Genomic DNA, 17,835 nt, shown 5'->3' on the forward strand with positions numbered 1-17,835 from the left:
AGTTTGGACGACTGTAAAAAACATGGTGGTCTACGCAGAGAGGACCTGCTCCCGATGTAAATATAAAGTATTTTAATAACAAGGGACGATTCTAGGGTAAATAAAACAACAATTCTTACAGTTAAAGGCCGGCACATGCTTCTGCGTTTTCAGGGGCCCGCAAGCGCAAGAGCCCTTCCGGGCCCCTTACGTACTTACGTGCTTACGTACGTCGCCCAATTTTTCTAACTAGACGGCAAAGCTCCGCAAGCCTCACGCAGCCCACAAGTCTGTGATTGGTCTACTAACTACATCCTTTCAGGAGTCGCATTTCCGGTTTCATGCCCCATAATGACAGCGGAAACCACGGAAGATTTAGAAGAACGAATATAGACCAAAAAGAAAAGCACTTGGCAGAAGAGATCCGAAACTATGACCACTGGTATAACCCGTCACTAACTGGCTGATTTGTCCGCCAGAAAAAGGCTATGAGGAGCCACCGTGGCAATGTTAATAAACAGTCAACGACGACTGCCACACACAAAGAAGAGCCGACTTCGACAAAAAACATTACTCCGCCTAGTGGTCTGGCAGTGAATTGCTTTGCATCAAGCGCAACCCTTGGGGAACCATAAATTAAAACGAGTCTGTCGACACAGCTGCGTGAAAAGCCACAGACGCCGTTGCAGAAGCATGCGCCGGCCTTGAGATGAAACACAATAGTGAAAACATCACCATGGTTATTTAATATTCAATTTATGCCAATAGTTCCCTTTCACCTAAATCTTACTCACTGGACCTATAAGATAAAAGCTGGGTGGAGCTGGGGCTGGAGTATTTAAAAGGGCGTGTGTTACAGTTTAAGCTGTATGACAAGCTCCAACCTGAGGCTTAAGAAGAATGGTGCAGCTTAAAATAAATCAAATAATAAAGACGATTCTAAACATGTAAGTAGAACGGCTGACACAACACTGCCATATACAGTAGAAAAAATGTTAAAGAGGGAAGGATGAGGTCGTGTAAGTACACCAGTGAAATTTAGGTCAGCGTGGGAGTCAGTCAGACAGCACTATGCTGCATCAGGCTGACTGACTTAACTCTGGATACACGTTAACAGAACTCGTTTTCTATCTCAACCACGACGCAACCACATGTTGTTGATGGTCATATGGTTTTCACATCTCTTTTACCTTAAGATTCGTTTTGGAAAAGCATTTGGTGTCAAGGTAGCTGATAAAACAACGATAATTTTAACAATAAAATAAATCCTGATCAATGCTGTGACTATACTTTCCCCATTATTGATAAAAAAATAGTTTCCATCTTTTTCACATTTTTTCCAAATCAACAAGGAACCTAATGTGTTTGAATTAATAATCCACAACGTCTCTCTAATGACAAACTTGCACATCAACTCCAAGCACTAAAGGACCATCATTCATATTTAGTATACCTGTTTGAGCAGGTAACTGCTAATTCCTCTGACAAATAGCAGAAAAGATTTATTCCTTGAGCAGCAAGTCCCCCTCCACTGCACCACATGGGATACACTTAAGACTGTTCCTCCTATTTCTGCTGTCAACCAAAGAAGATCTTGATTAACTAATTGCTAATCCTCAACCAGTCGATTGGTTGCAGGGAAGAAAATCGATTGGTCATTAATATTAGCACAAATTTAATAATATTATAGAGAAACCTACCACCGCATTTCAACAGGAAGAAACCCCCAACATAGCCAGACTCAGGGAGTGTGAGGGCATCTGGTTCGACCAGTTGCAGCCACACAAACTCATTTGGAGTCAACTCAAACTTAAAATAAGTTAGACCTAGACCAGTCTCCATTAGCTCAGGTGAGTTCAAACGTATTTCTAAAACAACCTGTCGCCAATGGAAGGCTAATGGTGCAGCACTTTAACCCTTCTCAACGGAAAACCAGCGATTGTCCAACAACTGACAATTTGAACGAGTGTATAACGGCTAACCAGTCGCCCGGGAAAGTATGGTAAACTGTCCATGGACTGCATTTATATAGCACTTTCCTAGTGTTACTGACCACTCAAAGCATTTTGCAATACAAATCACATTCACCCATTTACACATTCATACAGCACTTTTATACGCAGCACTTTTTATCACACATCATTCACACACAGGGACTTAGTGTCTTGCCCAAGGACGACTCAGCCTGAGGATTGGAGGAGCCACGGATCGACCTCCTAAGCCACAACCTCCCCTTCATAGTCATACCTACTTCACACATTAACAACCTGAGCTCTGCCCACACACACAGTCACACTCCTGGTGATACATAAATAAATGGTTGTCAAATGGTAAGTATTTATAAAGTGCTTTTCTAGTCTTGATGACCAATCAAAGCACTTTACAGTACAGTTTGCCATTCTGCCATTCACAAACACACACAGTGCATCTGTGAACAGCACTTTTTTTTATGTGAGGGGTTCAGCATCTTGCCCAAGGACACTTCGGCATGCAGATGGGGAAGACTGGGATCTAACTGCCGACCTTCTGGTTGAAGGACGACCACTCTACCCCTCAGCCACTGCCGCATATGTAACATACACAAAATTCAAGACTTCCAACTAGCCATCTACTAATGACAGTAAAAAGACACAAAGCTGTTTCAGCAGTTGAGCAGCAAATTGCACTGCAGGGAGAGCACAAGGATGCGGTGGCATAACAATCATATCTATTTCATGTCATACTTCTGCAGTGTTGAACCTCTCTGTCTTATTTTTCTCTCTCTATTAGCGCCCTGCACTTCTTTTATGTTGTACAACGTTGACAAATCACATTATGAGAGTGAGTGTTAGCACCGAGGGGAGCTGTATAGATTATGGTGACAGGCAGAACGAACTCAGAGAATGGCCCCGGCAGATCCATGTCCTTTTTTCCCTCTCTATTTCTCTAGTCAGCTCAACTGGGATCTTCATCATCGGCGTCCTGCAACAGCAGTGGACAGCAGGGAGTAAATAAAGATATGAAAAGCACCCGGGGGGAGAAGGATTATGAGGTGTGAGGAGGGTGCTGCAGGCCCAAGAACTGCTATGGATGTAGGTAGGAGCAGGGTGGAAGGCACTGCATCTAGGTCTGTTAAAGGTAATATATATGATATTCGTTGCAATTAGATGTCACAGTAGCATCCTGGAACAAAGCAAATATTAAAACGGCCAAACCTTCCTTCCCCTTTGTCCTCTCAGATAGGTGTTGCTAAACAGTCAATGGGTGCTGAGAGTGGCCCCTTTACCACACACACAGCTGAATCAGTTTAGACTGTGGACAGGATAGCCAACAAAAAGACAGTCCAGCTAAATGTGCAGAAAAGGATCCATTGTCTCCTACCTTTGGGTTGGACATGGTGCACATGGTGGTCTACGCAGAGTTAAAGATCTCTTATGTTATTAGTGGAGAGGGATCCCTCACATGTGACTCTCTCTGAGGTTTTGAAACCATCTTGCTTTATCAATGTGGGGAGGAAGGGACTGGCTACTAAAACCAAGTTCTGTTCAAAGTATGACTCATCAAACCTTCATATTATTTGTATCCATCGCAGGGTCATTTGTGTCAAAATTATTATGTTGATGAATCCCAAATTCTCCGTACTCACAAAAGCAGAAAAATGCATATATTATCTTATTACCACATTTAAACTCCTGCATAATTCATTGTTACACAGAGGAGGTTTTATTTTTACTCCTGTTTATGTGTTTATCTGTTAGTCAGCAGGATATCTGACGGTATAGGGGCTTCCATGCTGTGAGTGGTGCTTCCAACAGAGAGTAAACCTACATCAATGTATTAACTCCACGCTTTATTCAAACTCAGAAAAACAAAAGGGAAATGTTATTAAAAAACAAGTTAGAAGTTTAAAGTTTTAAAAATGGTGAGTCCTGCACCTACAAGCCCAAGCACCTGGAACCACCATATTACCCAAAATTCTCCTTAAACTAATTCCTTACAGGATTGCTTTTTTTTCATTCCCTGCTCCTGCATTTACCACATTTTAAGGCTTATGCCCCGAAACATAATCAGATCTGCTTGAAGTGGTCTGCTAGGATAGGTGGGCAATCGCTGTGAGGGTGAACAATGGTTCTAGTAATGAAACAAGTTGAAAACTATAACAAGAGAATAATCATCCAGATGTATGTGGTTGTTAGACCTGACATGATCCCAACATTATAAGGTCATTTTAACATATTCTGTCTTATTCTCTGCTGTTGTACCATCCATAATAACATCGCATCCATTGAATATTATGGGATTTTCTGCAGGTTTGGATACAGATCTGGATAAAACATTATATTTCTCTCTTTGAATGCTGAACAATTTTAACAACACTTATTTAGTACAAAGTGTTTAGCAGCTTTGACTCAGGTACAGCATGTGTTACTGAGTGCTTTAAAAATGTCTACATAAATATGTGAGTCACTAAGAAACCGTGACTACCTATTCACAGCGTTATATCTACTTCAACAGCTTTTGTGAGAAGCCTTATCTGAAACAATGGTTGTGAGCTATGATTGTCATCTGATAAAAACACATGGTGCAGTGGATTACATTGTTGTAAATAGCAGTAAATAGACAACAGTTTTTTAGCACTTTTATACAAAGTGCACTTTGTGCTGGATTTCTACGTAAACCGCATCCCAGCTCGTTAAATACTCACAAGTTGTATTCTATGTGGAAGGTGGAACCTGCTTTCATTTTCTACATACATTATTTAAATGCGAGGCATCTGGTTGGTCGTGTGAATAATGAATTAAGTCTTTCTAAAATCTCTAAATTCTGCCTCGGTGAGAAACTGAGATTTGTAGCTGAATGCAGGTGAATTTATTCCTTTATTCAGTCTCTGCATGTGGGCGTGAGGTGGAAAGGGAGAGAGCAGAGAGGGCTGGGGGTTCAGAGAGAGGAGTGTTTCTTTTCCACTGTGTGGATTCTGAATTGTGTTTTATTCACAGAGGTTACGGTCTCCCGCTTGTCAAACCAGTTCCATCAAACTAATCCCACTGTGTCAACATCTCAGGATCCAACACGTAACAGGGGGCGAGGGAGGAGGGCTCACAGGCTCAAAGTTTTGTCTTCATCCCCAAAGGCCTGTCAGCGCCGACGACACGCGTACAGATTCAAGTCGTCTTTCTTTCTGGACATTTCAGGGCTTATGCAAAACAAAGCTATGATGTAATTTTCTAAATTGTTCTGCATCAATGCTAAAAAGAGGGAAACTAAGCCACTGAAAAAAAAAAAACCTTGCTGGATAGTAGTCATACAGACACAGCAGTTCTCGAAATGTTTGTCCAGGTTTAGGGATATTTGTTTGCGTGTCCACCTTGACACAGACATTGATCCTGTAGGGCTGCTGCACTGACCAATCACACTCTGAAAGAGCCTTTGTCAGACATGGAATACGTAACATTGCCTCATCTGTAAAAGTGATTGCATATTTTTCATTCTGACATGTGCTCATCTTTATTCATACCTGGCAGGACCCCTAAGGACAAGGCCACACTGCCTTCACAATATTTGGCACATGGTGTGTAAAAAGATATGTCACACAGCACTGCGAGACCCTGACTTTAACCACCAGATCTGCAAGTAGCTTTTCTCATCACTTTGAAAATTCAGATTTTGCACATAGAATAACAAGACTTTGGGCTGGGAACTAATTCCTTTTCGCTTACTTTTGAATTAAAATAGACCTGCTGGAGATCATTTATTCATCCATAGAGTCATTGATAAAAGTCGAACATCTATAAAAATGCTTTTCAGATTATTGAATAGCTGTAAAGAGTCACGTGTGTATTTTTTGAATTGTGTAAAAAAGTTAATTGTAATCTAATAAAAACAAATCTTTGCAAATCCATTCAGAATCAGAAACTGAAATCTCTCAATATTATGGAGACTCTTATTTCATTACTACTTACAGAAAACCTGTTAGAAGCAATTACAGCTTCAAGTCTTCTAGTGAAAATCTGTGCAGGGTTTGCACACCTGATTTTGGGAGGTTATCTCATTCTTCCTGGCAGATACTCAAAAGATCCGTCACACGGGACAGGAAGTGTCCGTGAAGTGACATTTTCAGCTCTCTCCACAGATGTTGTTCAGGGTTTAAGTCTCTGCTTTGGCTGAGCCACTCAAGGACAGTCAGAGACTTGTCCTGAAGCCTCTCCAGCCTCGTCTTGGCTCTGTGCTCCGGGTCATAGTCGTGCTAAAAAGAGAACCATCAACCCAGAGTCAGGCTGAATAAACTGTGGAGCTGAATTTATCCTTGCCCCTAATTCTGATCAGTCCTTCTGTCCCAGCTGCTGAGAAGCATCACACCATGATGCTGCCACCATCATGCTTCTCTTAACCACGGGGATTGAAACCCAGGTGAGAACCTGGATTCTGCCCAAAGAGTTCACTGTTTGTCACATCAGACCAGATGATCTTTTTCCTTCCAGAACTCACTGGGTTCTTAGTCTCCTCCCTCACCATGGCCCACTTAAATCTATCAAAATGGTTTATATACCTTTGTCCTGATCTTTGGCTCAAACAACAACTTTATGGTTTAGTTTTTGTCTTGACATTAAGTGACTAAAATCTACTCATGCGTATGAATTCCTAAACTGTTCAATCAATTCAGTATCCAAAATCTATAGAGAGTTTACAGATATGTTAGTTTAAAATTTTCGAAAAACACATATTTTTGCCACTGTGGATTATTGATTTTAGACTTGGCAAAATTGCATTTATATTCTTTATTTAATCTACACAATAATAAAGAAGGAAACACCCTTTGGTTCATTCGTTGCTCAGGGAAGGAGGGAAGCATTCTTTGGCCGCATTCAGCTTTTGAAATTGGACAGTAGTCATGCTGCTGTCCAATTGCTTGAGACAGTGCTTCACTACTTCTACATCATAGGTTATCCTGAAACTCTCCCTGGCTGAATCATCACTGCATAACATTAACAGCTTCATTTGAAGAAATCACATTCTTTATAAAAATTCAAAGGGCACTTAAATATTACAGCATGTCACATAGGCTGCAACTCCGTGGTTTAATTTTGTCAAGAAACACTTAACCACCACAAGCACAATTCTGCCATGAGCTCAGTTAACTTTGTGTTAAAGCTGAATGTTACACTATTGATCTACAGGTTAAATGATTTTACTTTTACTATCATGATCAATCTGCGCGAATTCAATGCTATGATTTCAATATGCTACTGCTCTGCTCTGATCTCCGATAGTAACGGCCCCCGAGGCTCATGGGTATTATAGTAGTTACACACTCTCGCCAAGCCAAGATTAAGAACAATAAATTCTCAGAAACTAAGCTAAATAATTCAAACTGGTGCCAGTATCCAACATCTTTATGGGGGAGACCTTTTTCCATTTTAGATAAAACAGTTAAATAGGGGGTAAATGGCAAGAAACTCCCTGTGAGTCTCAGATATGAGACATGTAAACACATGTAAAACTGCCATTACATATGTTTAACAAGATGTATGTCCAAAAGGGGCTTTCAAATATTCAAAAGGCCTTGCTGTGTTTTCATCAGGATAACTTTCAAGTGAAGAAATAGTCCCTGTGAAATATGTTGAAAGAGTGTGTTCTGTGGAGACGGGGATACTGGGAGAAGTTGAACTGGAAAATATTGAATTTGATGTTTTTGTAATCTAGCTGAACTCACCCTTCTCCTCTGAGAACGGTGGTGTATTTGATTAGCAGAGACACATTTAAGTGATGCCAAAATGCAAGGCTTTACAAGCAGACAGATATCTGAGAGCCAGCACTTCCTCATGCTTGGAAAGCTAAATTGAACACGATGGAGTCTAGAAGACTAATATTGAGCATTTTCCCCCTCATGTGTTAGTTACAGCAAAGAAAGCAGACATAAGGACAGCAACATGCATTTATATCAGATTCCTTCTGGCGTCTTTAAAGTGGTCCCACAGCACCTGTGACATTTGAGGGGTTTTCAGAAGGACGCTGTCAAACACGTCAGACGGGCAGGAAGCGCAGGGGTGACTGGATGTGAAGGCTGACTTGACTTTGGAGGATTTCTTGACTTTGGGTCAACGCAGATAAAAACTGTCATCTGTTGCATATGCATGTACTTCTGGACGCACATATGCCTGCACAATTTAACAATTCAAATCAGCCCTGTCCACACAGGGAGTCTGCTACTGGATCAAACAGCTACTCAGGCATTAATGCAATCAAACTCTGATCAGAGCACAACCCAAACCTTGAAATGCTGCTTTCTGCCATTCATAGGTTTACTGTCACGCTGGAAAATAATCTAAGTTTTTAAATACCAACATTTGTCTGGTCCAGCTTCTTAAATATGAAGAATTAACCTCACAAACAGAAAATCATTTATTAGATTAAAACATTATATTTATTGATGAGCTATTGGAAGACTAGAATGACATTCTTGTGGCTATATGATAAATAGTTAAGTTGCATGAAACTTTTTTTTTAATGGTGTTGAATAATGTCAAGAAAAGTGTTGTTTTGCTGTCAGAGTGAAGTCAAAGTAAAATTGACCTTAAACCTTTTGGATATAAAATACAAACACTTCATTGTTGTACTTCAATTAGAGACTTTGTTTAAAAAATATCCTAATTGGAATTTTATATATGATTAACAATAGATACAAAAATAATAAATAAATATGTTTGCCTAATTAATAAAAAAGATAGGTGAGGTCAAAGTGACCTTTGACGAAAAACATTATGCCTCCTCTGATGGCTGTTGATGGCGTGGAGGTATAACAATTGAGCTATTGATCTAATAATTATTTTGTTTTTAAAAGAACAGATAACATCTATGAACTAGAGACAAAATGAATGTAACTAAACTGTAAAATGACACTTTCAAACTGTTTGTTTGTCTGATCCAAACCCCAGAGATCACAGCAAACACAGTAAATCATAGGATATTAGCTTGCAAGGAGCTGTGTTGTTTAATTTCTTTTCCTGCTTGAGAAAGGACTTTAGTGATTAAAGAATTGATGTGACAGTGAACCAGCAGGGACCATATCGAGAAACTGACACCGCAGCAGAATTCATTTTAATATTTGCACCTGTTCTACTGTCATACGTCCAAAAATCATCTGTGAAAAAGCCCTGGCTTTCACTCCCTGGGGGTTTTACATTCTAATAATGGTTCCTCCTCTCTGCTCTCCTAAATCCTCCGGCCTGCAACCTGGGATTTGATTGAGGTCCTGCACCATCAAGAATGTCCAATCCCTTAAAAGAGGGATAAGTGATCCTGGAAATCAGATATATGTTGATACTCAACAGACAAAAAAAGGGAAACTTTCTTACACCAACATGTCAGTCGACAATGTATAAAGCATTTCTGCTTTGGTTATTCGGTAAAAAAAACTTTCATATCTGTGCAAATCGGCAAATAAACACAATGTGTCTGTGAAAAGCTCCTATTAGCTGATTGTTATTGACCAATCGTAAAACATGATGGCCTGCAACAGCTGTATGATGATGCCATCACACATATTCCAAACAAACTGCTAGTAAGAATTAGCAAGATTCAGATGTTAACATAGATTTGCAAAACTGCATAGACAGAAGAGAGAAGTAAAGCTAAAATGAAAGTATATTTGTAAAAGGTATTTCCTAACTCATGGCTTGTCTTAAGTTACTGTTACAGTTTGATTCATTAATGAAAACATATTTACTGGTATTGATCTCCATTACTGCCATTTCTGGGGGAAGGAACTGTGGCACTGGACTTAAAAGAAACATGTTGACATTTATTTGAAGTTCAACGGCAACGAAAAACAACAAATGTAGCGACACATATTATTTGAGCAATTCTTCACAGTGCTGGGACTGGCCGTCTGTGCACCGTGAAATGTATTATACTGCAGGATATGTGCATGCATGTGACCAGCCCATACACGCACACACTTACACACTCTCACTCCCTGTCTGTCTTTGAGTCTATTTGTGGCTCTAATTGGCTCATTCACTGGGCAGTAAAAGGCTAAAAGCTACAGCTGTAGAGTATGCTTGACTGCATCTATCCAATAGATGGGGCTTTCCCGGCACACTACGCACAACAATGCATGCACCATGGAGACGGAATACAATACAGAGTGAGAGAGGAGAGAGTAGAAAAGTTACATACAAAAGACATATATCAATATATATATTTATATATATATATAAATATATATTATATAATCTGCTGCTTAAGTCAGGGCCATTGAAACTCATATTGTTCATAATCTCAGCAGCACTTAGACTTTAAATTCCACTTCATTCACCAACTGTCATTAGGGAATCATAATCTGTGCTCCATGTGCTCAGACCCACAGTCATGTGATGATGATGTTTCACTCATTTGTATAAACTAAGCTGCTGGGGACACACTGCACTGTTTATTTTTAGCAGTACAGATGCATTCCTGTGTTTTAATATTAAAAGGACTTTATCACACACCAGAGCAGAGAGGTCAGAGGTCATGACAGGCCTTTATGATGAGGCTTATATTGGCACATACACCGCATGGGAGACCCCAGACAACTTAGTTTGACCCAGAGTCTGTGGTGAGTGAACTGATCACCACCTCCCTCTGGGGCCAAAAACTCCAAAGGATTCCTGGCATACCACTGCTGCAATTACAGAGGTGGGGAGGAGAATGGACATCACACCGCAGCGTGGCTACATGGGGAAAAAAAACGCATAGCCCAGAAAGAATTATACAGGATGTCTGTGAGGTTAACTGTACATGTGGTATTCTCCCAAAAATGTAATCCATTACTGCTCCCACTGACGACATAGATCCAATATTTACTGTTTAGTGCTCAGCACAGTTTTACATATAAAGTGTTCCAACGCAATGCTCCAGTAATGCTTTCAAATCCATACTCAGCAGCCTATTCTCTGACGAGCCTACTCGATGTTGTTTATATATACAGTATGTGCATACGGGCGTGAGCGGTTGCCTAGCAACAGCTGCTGAAAGAGCTCAAGTAAAGACAGAAGACAGAAGAAATGCTGGCAGGGCAGATGTTAGGAGGAATTTCTAAAAGTGGAGCATTTGGGGATGGAAGACTGAGACTGAGCAGAGACGCTGTCATGTCTGAAGAGAGCAGTGCAGCCAGAGTAACAACACGTTTTCTCAGTTAGACTTTACTCATAATCCTACAGGTCTTCTGTGGCTGACCACACACAAGTGAGGTATATGGAATTTAGTCTGTGGTTCATATTTAATGGTTAACCAAAAAGACTTGCATGTGCAGGTGTCACAGCGAATACCACGACAACTCATTTTTGAACATTGCCATCGTAACACAATATGTTTTGCTTGTGTCTGAAATCACGGTTGACTTTTTTCTGTATGGAGCCAATCTTTCCCAAACAAAGAGGCTGAATCCAACCATAAACCAGTTTATTAATGATTTGGAGGTACTACACGTCTGTTTTCTGTCATTTTACAGATGCATTCAGTGTTGATGAATTTATGACTTGCCAAAAATATAAATTAATAACGTGTTTTTGTGTGTAAGACGGTTTTGCAGAATGACATTTTACAATTGAACAATGGTTCTTTGTTTGGTCCAATTACAGGTTTGGTTACAATCAGCGGATCCAGTTCTCTCAATATACTGTTTATCTTAATGGCTATTTTTGACATTTATTATAAATTCATCAACACCCCTTTTTAGGTATCGGTTAAGCATACAACTTCATTGTGGATCTTAAGAATAGTAAGTAAGCAACTCAAGGTCCACTTCCTTTCTTTTTCATATGATGAAATGTCATATCTACAATAATCTAACATCAGGAATGACTGTGTATTGGTCACCAGTACAGCTAACTGGCATGTATTTTGAGAAGAGACCACGAATGAATGGGAAGAACATGGAAACCCAACACAGAAAGGCCCTTTAAAATTTTCCTGCAGTAGTGAAACTGTGCAGACTACTGAGACAGATTTAAAAGACAAGGCCAAAATAGGGGCATTGATGCCTTTCGAAAGCAACTCCTGAGTCCTGGGACATGAAGTGGATATATGTGTTTTTATACTCGTCGTCAATGGTCTTCAGACTTCATCTACAAAGGTCTACAAACATTCATTTTATTAAGTGGGTTATAAAATTTACTTCCAATCTTTCTAACTAAAATCAAAAAAACTTTACATAATGTTCAGACGGGGTCAAATATTAATGATCAGATCAGTTTCGGATTACCAGCACAGAAAACAATCCCCAATTTGAATGAAAACTGCTTTCTCAAGAGGCAGTTGTGTGAAAAAACACTTCAGCGTTCAATAAACAACACTCGGAATGAGCATCACAGAGACAACTCAGCATGCCATTTCATCTGAAGAGGTATGGGAGTACTACCTTGCAGCCCTCACAAGCGCTGACTCCATAGTGGTATCCAGAGGACTTGTCCTGGCAGACGAAGCAAGGCTTGTAGACTCTGGGAGGGGGCAGCGGGGATGGTGGGCTGGGGACGAGCTCCTCAGAACTGGTGCTCTGTGTTTCAATGGCTGCAAGAAATGCAAGCAGGAAGAGGAAGATGAAGAAGCTTGGTTTCAAATGTGTGAATGATTCATTTAGACATCAGGAACTTTAGAAAAGACAAAGCAAACATGACATAAAAAAAACTGCATCGCCACAAAAAGAGAATTGGTTTCTCCAAATGTAGTAGGCCTGAATACTCTGACTCAGTGACTTTTTGGTTTGAGGCAGTTGGTCGACTGTGTTGTGAGCAACAAACAAACAGCAACATTTTCCTACTACACTCCCGACGGAGTTCACATCATCATTCTGAAGTGGGATGAATCATCCATGCTTCCCCTAACCTTTCTGTGGATGATGACAATCTGTGGTTTGGTAAGTCAGTTGGTCAAATCAACACTTTTGATTTGGAAAACTCTAAGCAACTAGGCTGCCTATCCAGGGTTTAACCCACATCTTTCCACAACGTCAGCTGTGATGGGCTCCAGCCCCCCACTCTCAAAAGTTCATTTGACACAGATAATGGATGGATGGATGGATGGGAATCTAAGCAAATAATGTATGGATTGCCTTGATATTTGAAAATGTGTTGTCTTAAAGTTAAAATGTTACTTTGTAATACTTTAGTTTCTGACTAAATATACACACATATATATATATATATATATATATATATATATATATATATATATATATATATATATATATATATATGACGAACTATCGATTTCCATGATTGGCTTTCCAGAAAACGCTTTGGCAAAGACATGGAAGAAGAGGGGAAAGCCATGCAGACAAAAACACATTTTTTTTGGTTAAAACCAGTCTCATCTAAAAAAAGTTGAGGAATAAATTAAACAGTAGTATTTGTGGAAGGTGTACTTGTAATTTTTGGTTTTCAGACACCAAAGTTCTAAGAATACTTCGTCATTCATGCTAGAGAACACGTTGAAACTGTACCAGACTTTAAAGCTATGCTGAGACGCAGGTGCTGCCCTCATGAACACAAGACAATTTACATAGAAAATGGAGAGCAATCTTTGCTAATTAGATTCCATTCTTCCGTACTTCATCACAGTAAACTCAATTACTGATGTTGGGGGACAAGCTCTTATAATTACTGGACCCTTGTCCTTCTATGGAATTACCTGCAGGTGTAATCTAATAATCGGCCTCATTTTCCCTGTGTGACTTTTTGCACATGTTGAATTTGCAGCTTTACATTCGGTTACTTCAGTGACTCGAGGGAAGATTTAACAAGTCTACAGCCCATACAGCACTGTGTATGAGGATAAATGATACCTCTGTAAACAGGGATGAGAAAGCGAGACGACCAGCAAGGTTAATTAAATTGAGATGATTTATCGATTCTCGCTCTTATCTGAGTTTGTGGAGAGGTTTGGGCGCCAAGGAGAAGTCACTGTGACTGGTTATGAAACAGTGACAGCATCAAATACTTTAAAGTTCTGCAAAATCTTTAAGCAGACTTGAATAAAGTTGACATAATGGTGCTGTGTTAAGATTTAGAAAAGTTTGCTGGTCGGAATTTCAAGTGGTGTTCATCTTAAAGGGACTCTTACCTTTGTTGCATTTTTACACTTTTTGTGGATAAGGTTAAATTGGTATTAATAAGGTAATGACACTCTAAAATGCAAGACAGACCCACCAGGAGTTAAAGCAAACAATTATTTCACTCTCGTAATATTTAGTGAAAACTTCAACCAATAAAATTCTTAGGACCGAAGGACCTTATTGGCCGACAGACCTGTCTGTTTGCTGCATGGAAACAGACAGGAAGCCCGTCTGCTTCTTGTCGCGCATTCGGGCCCGCGTCATCAAGGCGCGTCCTCAACTATAGGGTTTGTTTTGATTCCACGGCAGACAGTAGCGAGTAGCGACCGTATCGACCGTAGCGACTGACGATGGCAGACCAAAGTGGTCCACGGCGTACTGAAACAGCCGCTCCCAGGGGGAAAAACAAAAGAAAAAACACCGCGGATGGGAACGAGGGGGTGGGGCATTGGAGGAAGGCGGGATGATTCGAATGTGCTGTAATTCTCAAATGCAACAAAGGTAAGAGTCCCTTTAAGAGAAGGAGAAGTCAGCCATGTTATTTCCTCCACAACTGCAGTGTGAGCTGGTTTCATAGGAAAGAGAGATAGACATTTGTCATCTCATTGCTCCAAATGCACCAAATGCTTCCCCTCTGTTGTTGGCAGAGTGAAGTAAGAAGCAGCTTGCATGTAAAGCAGATGTATGGAGAGACACCATACTGGAGAAAAGCCAGGGGTCTCGGATCTAAGCCAAAGCCCTTGAATAGGAAAAGCAAAGGGGTGCATCTATGCACAAATATAACTAGGCCTTATGTAACAAGTTCTAAATATTATAATTTAATCCAAGCACATCCAGAAAACACCTCCTAGCGTGCCTCAAAGGTTTTTTTTACCAACTGAAATTTAAATTCTCACTTTGTCTGTTAGGAAACAAACTTTAATGTGAATTTATTTCCATTTCCGAACAATTTAGACTGATTTATTACATTTTTAATATGTTTTTATATGTACATATATCATTAACTTAGAAAATTGTCATTATGGCGTTACTACCTCAGAGTGCCCTCAGTGATTACGTGAATGCAGAAGGAACATACCTGCCTTTATATGAGAGGTATATTTATTGCCATACAAGTATACAATCCAAACATATTTAGGCATTTAAGCACTTTCCAACAGAAAATAGATTTTTGTCAACCAACTTGTGTTAGTAGAAATAAGCAGTCTTCATGACAAAACTGTATTATGATGATTCAGTTTTCTCATGCAAACTTGAAATTACAAGTCATTGTAATTTGACTAGAATGTCTCAAGTCAAAGTACTATTTTTGTTGATGTGCTTCCTGGAGGAAGGCACTAAGAGTCTTGGAATGGCATGCCTGTCATCGCAGGCAAGTTTTTTAATGAGGTCGAGAGAATATTCCAGCTCCAAATCATAAAAGGCTGAGGCCTGTGCTTTTTCTCAAAGTAGATCTGGGTGACAGACCTTCCCCATGTCCTGCACTTGTCCCCAACACAGACACAAATTGTGTCTCGTTCACTTGCTCTGTTGCATTTGTTTGTGGGTGGTGCAGTGGTGAAACTGAAATAACACACACTAACAACTCACTCAACAGACCTGAGCCACTGTCTGACATAAGTCTAGCAAATATCTCACTGACAAACCTGCTGGCTGCAACCAGAATAGCGGCTTCTCTCAGTGCACATACACCGATCCACTTGGAGAAATATTTGACCAAGATTAGCAAGTGGCCCAACAAAATCCTCTCCTGTGTACTGTGTCCCAATGGCTGTTGAGGCAAGATAGTAATATTTAGACTTTCCAGAGGATTCTTGTCCATCGGTTAAATTTGTTCCTGCTTCGGCACTGATCTCTGTAGCCTGCTAAAGTCACTCAGCATATGTTAATCAGGTGCATGGACACAGCAAATGATGCCTCTCAGGACAAATTATTTGCTGTCAGAAGGAAAAACCCTTTTCTGAAAATCTGGCAGATTTGTGAAATGAGTGCTTAAAACCATTTGCTACGCTCTTTTTTTAAGGAAATGAATGGCAGTTCATTAAGCATCTGAGGACTCCAATATAGCATGATGCGATGCAGCCGTGAACACCCTTGCTGTGTTGCTAAGTTTGGGTAAACAGGGATGCAGGAAAGAGCCGGAGTGTCAGGTTTGAGTTCTGCTGTAAGTTTTTTTATGTAAAGAAGGGGGTTCCACCTTGGTCACAGCAGTAGCATATGAGGTTTATGGGATCAAACTCAAAGTGTCTGAATATGCTACAGTTGGGTCCAAGTCATGTATACTCTCCTGCAGTCATGCACCTTCTGCCTGTAGCTCCTGTACTTTCAAGGTCTAAAGTTACCCATTATGAAATTTGACATCTCTTGAGAGACCCAATACCCATGTTAGTTACCAGTTAAGTCTCCATGTCTGGATGGGATGTAATTATGTATTGATACTTGAGTAACAAATACACCTCAAATATGCACTATTATATTGTCTGAACAGTAGCAAAGGTTCAATCCCCTGCTCCTTTAGTCAAAGTTTTCTTAGGCAAGATACTGAACTGGTGATGCTTTGTTTTTTTTCAATTTTTGAATAGGTCTTCGTTATGCTATTAAGGATACACAGTACAATTATCCACCATTGCAGGCACACAAAGAGAATATGCCCCAATGATCTTAATACAGTATACAAACTTTTAACCCTTACTGGGGAATTAGCTTCATCAAGCTTATGCTTGAAATGTGATGTAGACTCCTCTAATAAACCTGCTGCACATACACGTCCTCAGTCTGTACCCTCGATCAGTTTGCTGAAGAAGGGTTCAAACAAAAATGCCAATTAGAATATGGTGTAGATGCTCATTTACACTTCCCTTACATAGAGAAAGAGACCCGTCCGTTGAAACAATGAGTATTTTACATTGGCTTCGTTGTAAAGCAATACATCCACTTGAAGGCATTGCAAAGTTGAGAGGTTCTGACAACGACGAGCATGGTGATGGTGGAGGAGGTTATGATAATTCATCTCTTGAGATAGGGGAAAAAGTGGCCACATTGTTGGACCTAGGGTCATCTCTCTTTTGACTACAACTCCCCTCATTATTTCAGGTGGTACTGCTCCATCCCATCTGTTTTGTCCGTATCCATAAGTTCTCGAAAGATGTTCACAAATATGGACGAAATGAAAGTACGGAGAGAGGGCTCCACACGTATCTCATCAATCAATTGATAGACAAAGGAAGGGGGGACTCCACACTGGTACTTTTTATTACAGAATATAACACTGATCTTACAGTACCTGGTCTCCAAGGCTCAATAATTGCTAGTTACACATGAGCAGCAGAACCAAGAGCAACTCATTACTGATGATGATATCTCCATCAAAGCAGTTGTGAATAAAACTCCTAACCCTAGCTCAACAAAAGAGAAGGAAGCACCACGTTGTGGTGCTATTTAGCATTGCAAACCGTATAAACTACACAGGTATCGTTAACACCGTGATTGACTGGCACCATTTCCATGGGTATACTATGCCTCTCGCCCAGTATCAGCAGGCTCCATTTCCGCCACAGCCCTCAAGGATAAGCAGGTACAGCTAATGGATAGATGGATGTGACATATAATGAGTGGGTTTCTCTTAAGTTTCATTTGCAGTAGCATTCAATTGCAATTCAGATAAAGACATACAAGGAAAAAAATGTATCCTATTGTAAAACAGATCACAGGTTAAGAGACAATTATTCTCGTCCTTGTCCCTTCTTTTTATGTTTAACTATATAAACCTCTGGTCACCCTAGCCG

At 40.2% G+C, this 17,835-nt stretch overlaps 1 protein-coding gene across 1 annotated transcript in view; it reads right to left on the minus strand.

Annotated features, from left to right (window-relative positions):
* The window catches only part of LOC133026027 (retinoic acid receptor beta-like), a 122,961-nt gene that overhangs the window by 52,681 nt on the left and 52,445 nt on the right, over positions 1-17,835 (minus strand). The window contains exon 2 of the mRNA XM_061092840.1: positions 12,359-12,507. Within this exon, the coding sequence (XP_060948823.1) occupies positions 12,359-12,507 (149 nt within the window). The remainder of the gene's footprint in view (positions 1-12,358; positions 12,508-17,835) is intronic.

This window comes from Limanda limanda, chromosome 19 (genome assembly GCF_963576545.1).
Source record: "Limanda limanda chromosome 19, fLimLim1.1, whole genome shotgun sequence".
Classification (NCBI taxonomy): Eukaryota; Metazoa; Chordata; class Actinopteri; order Pleuronectiformes; family Pleuronectidae; genus Limanda; species Limanda limanda.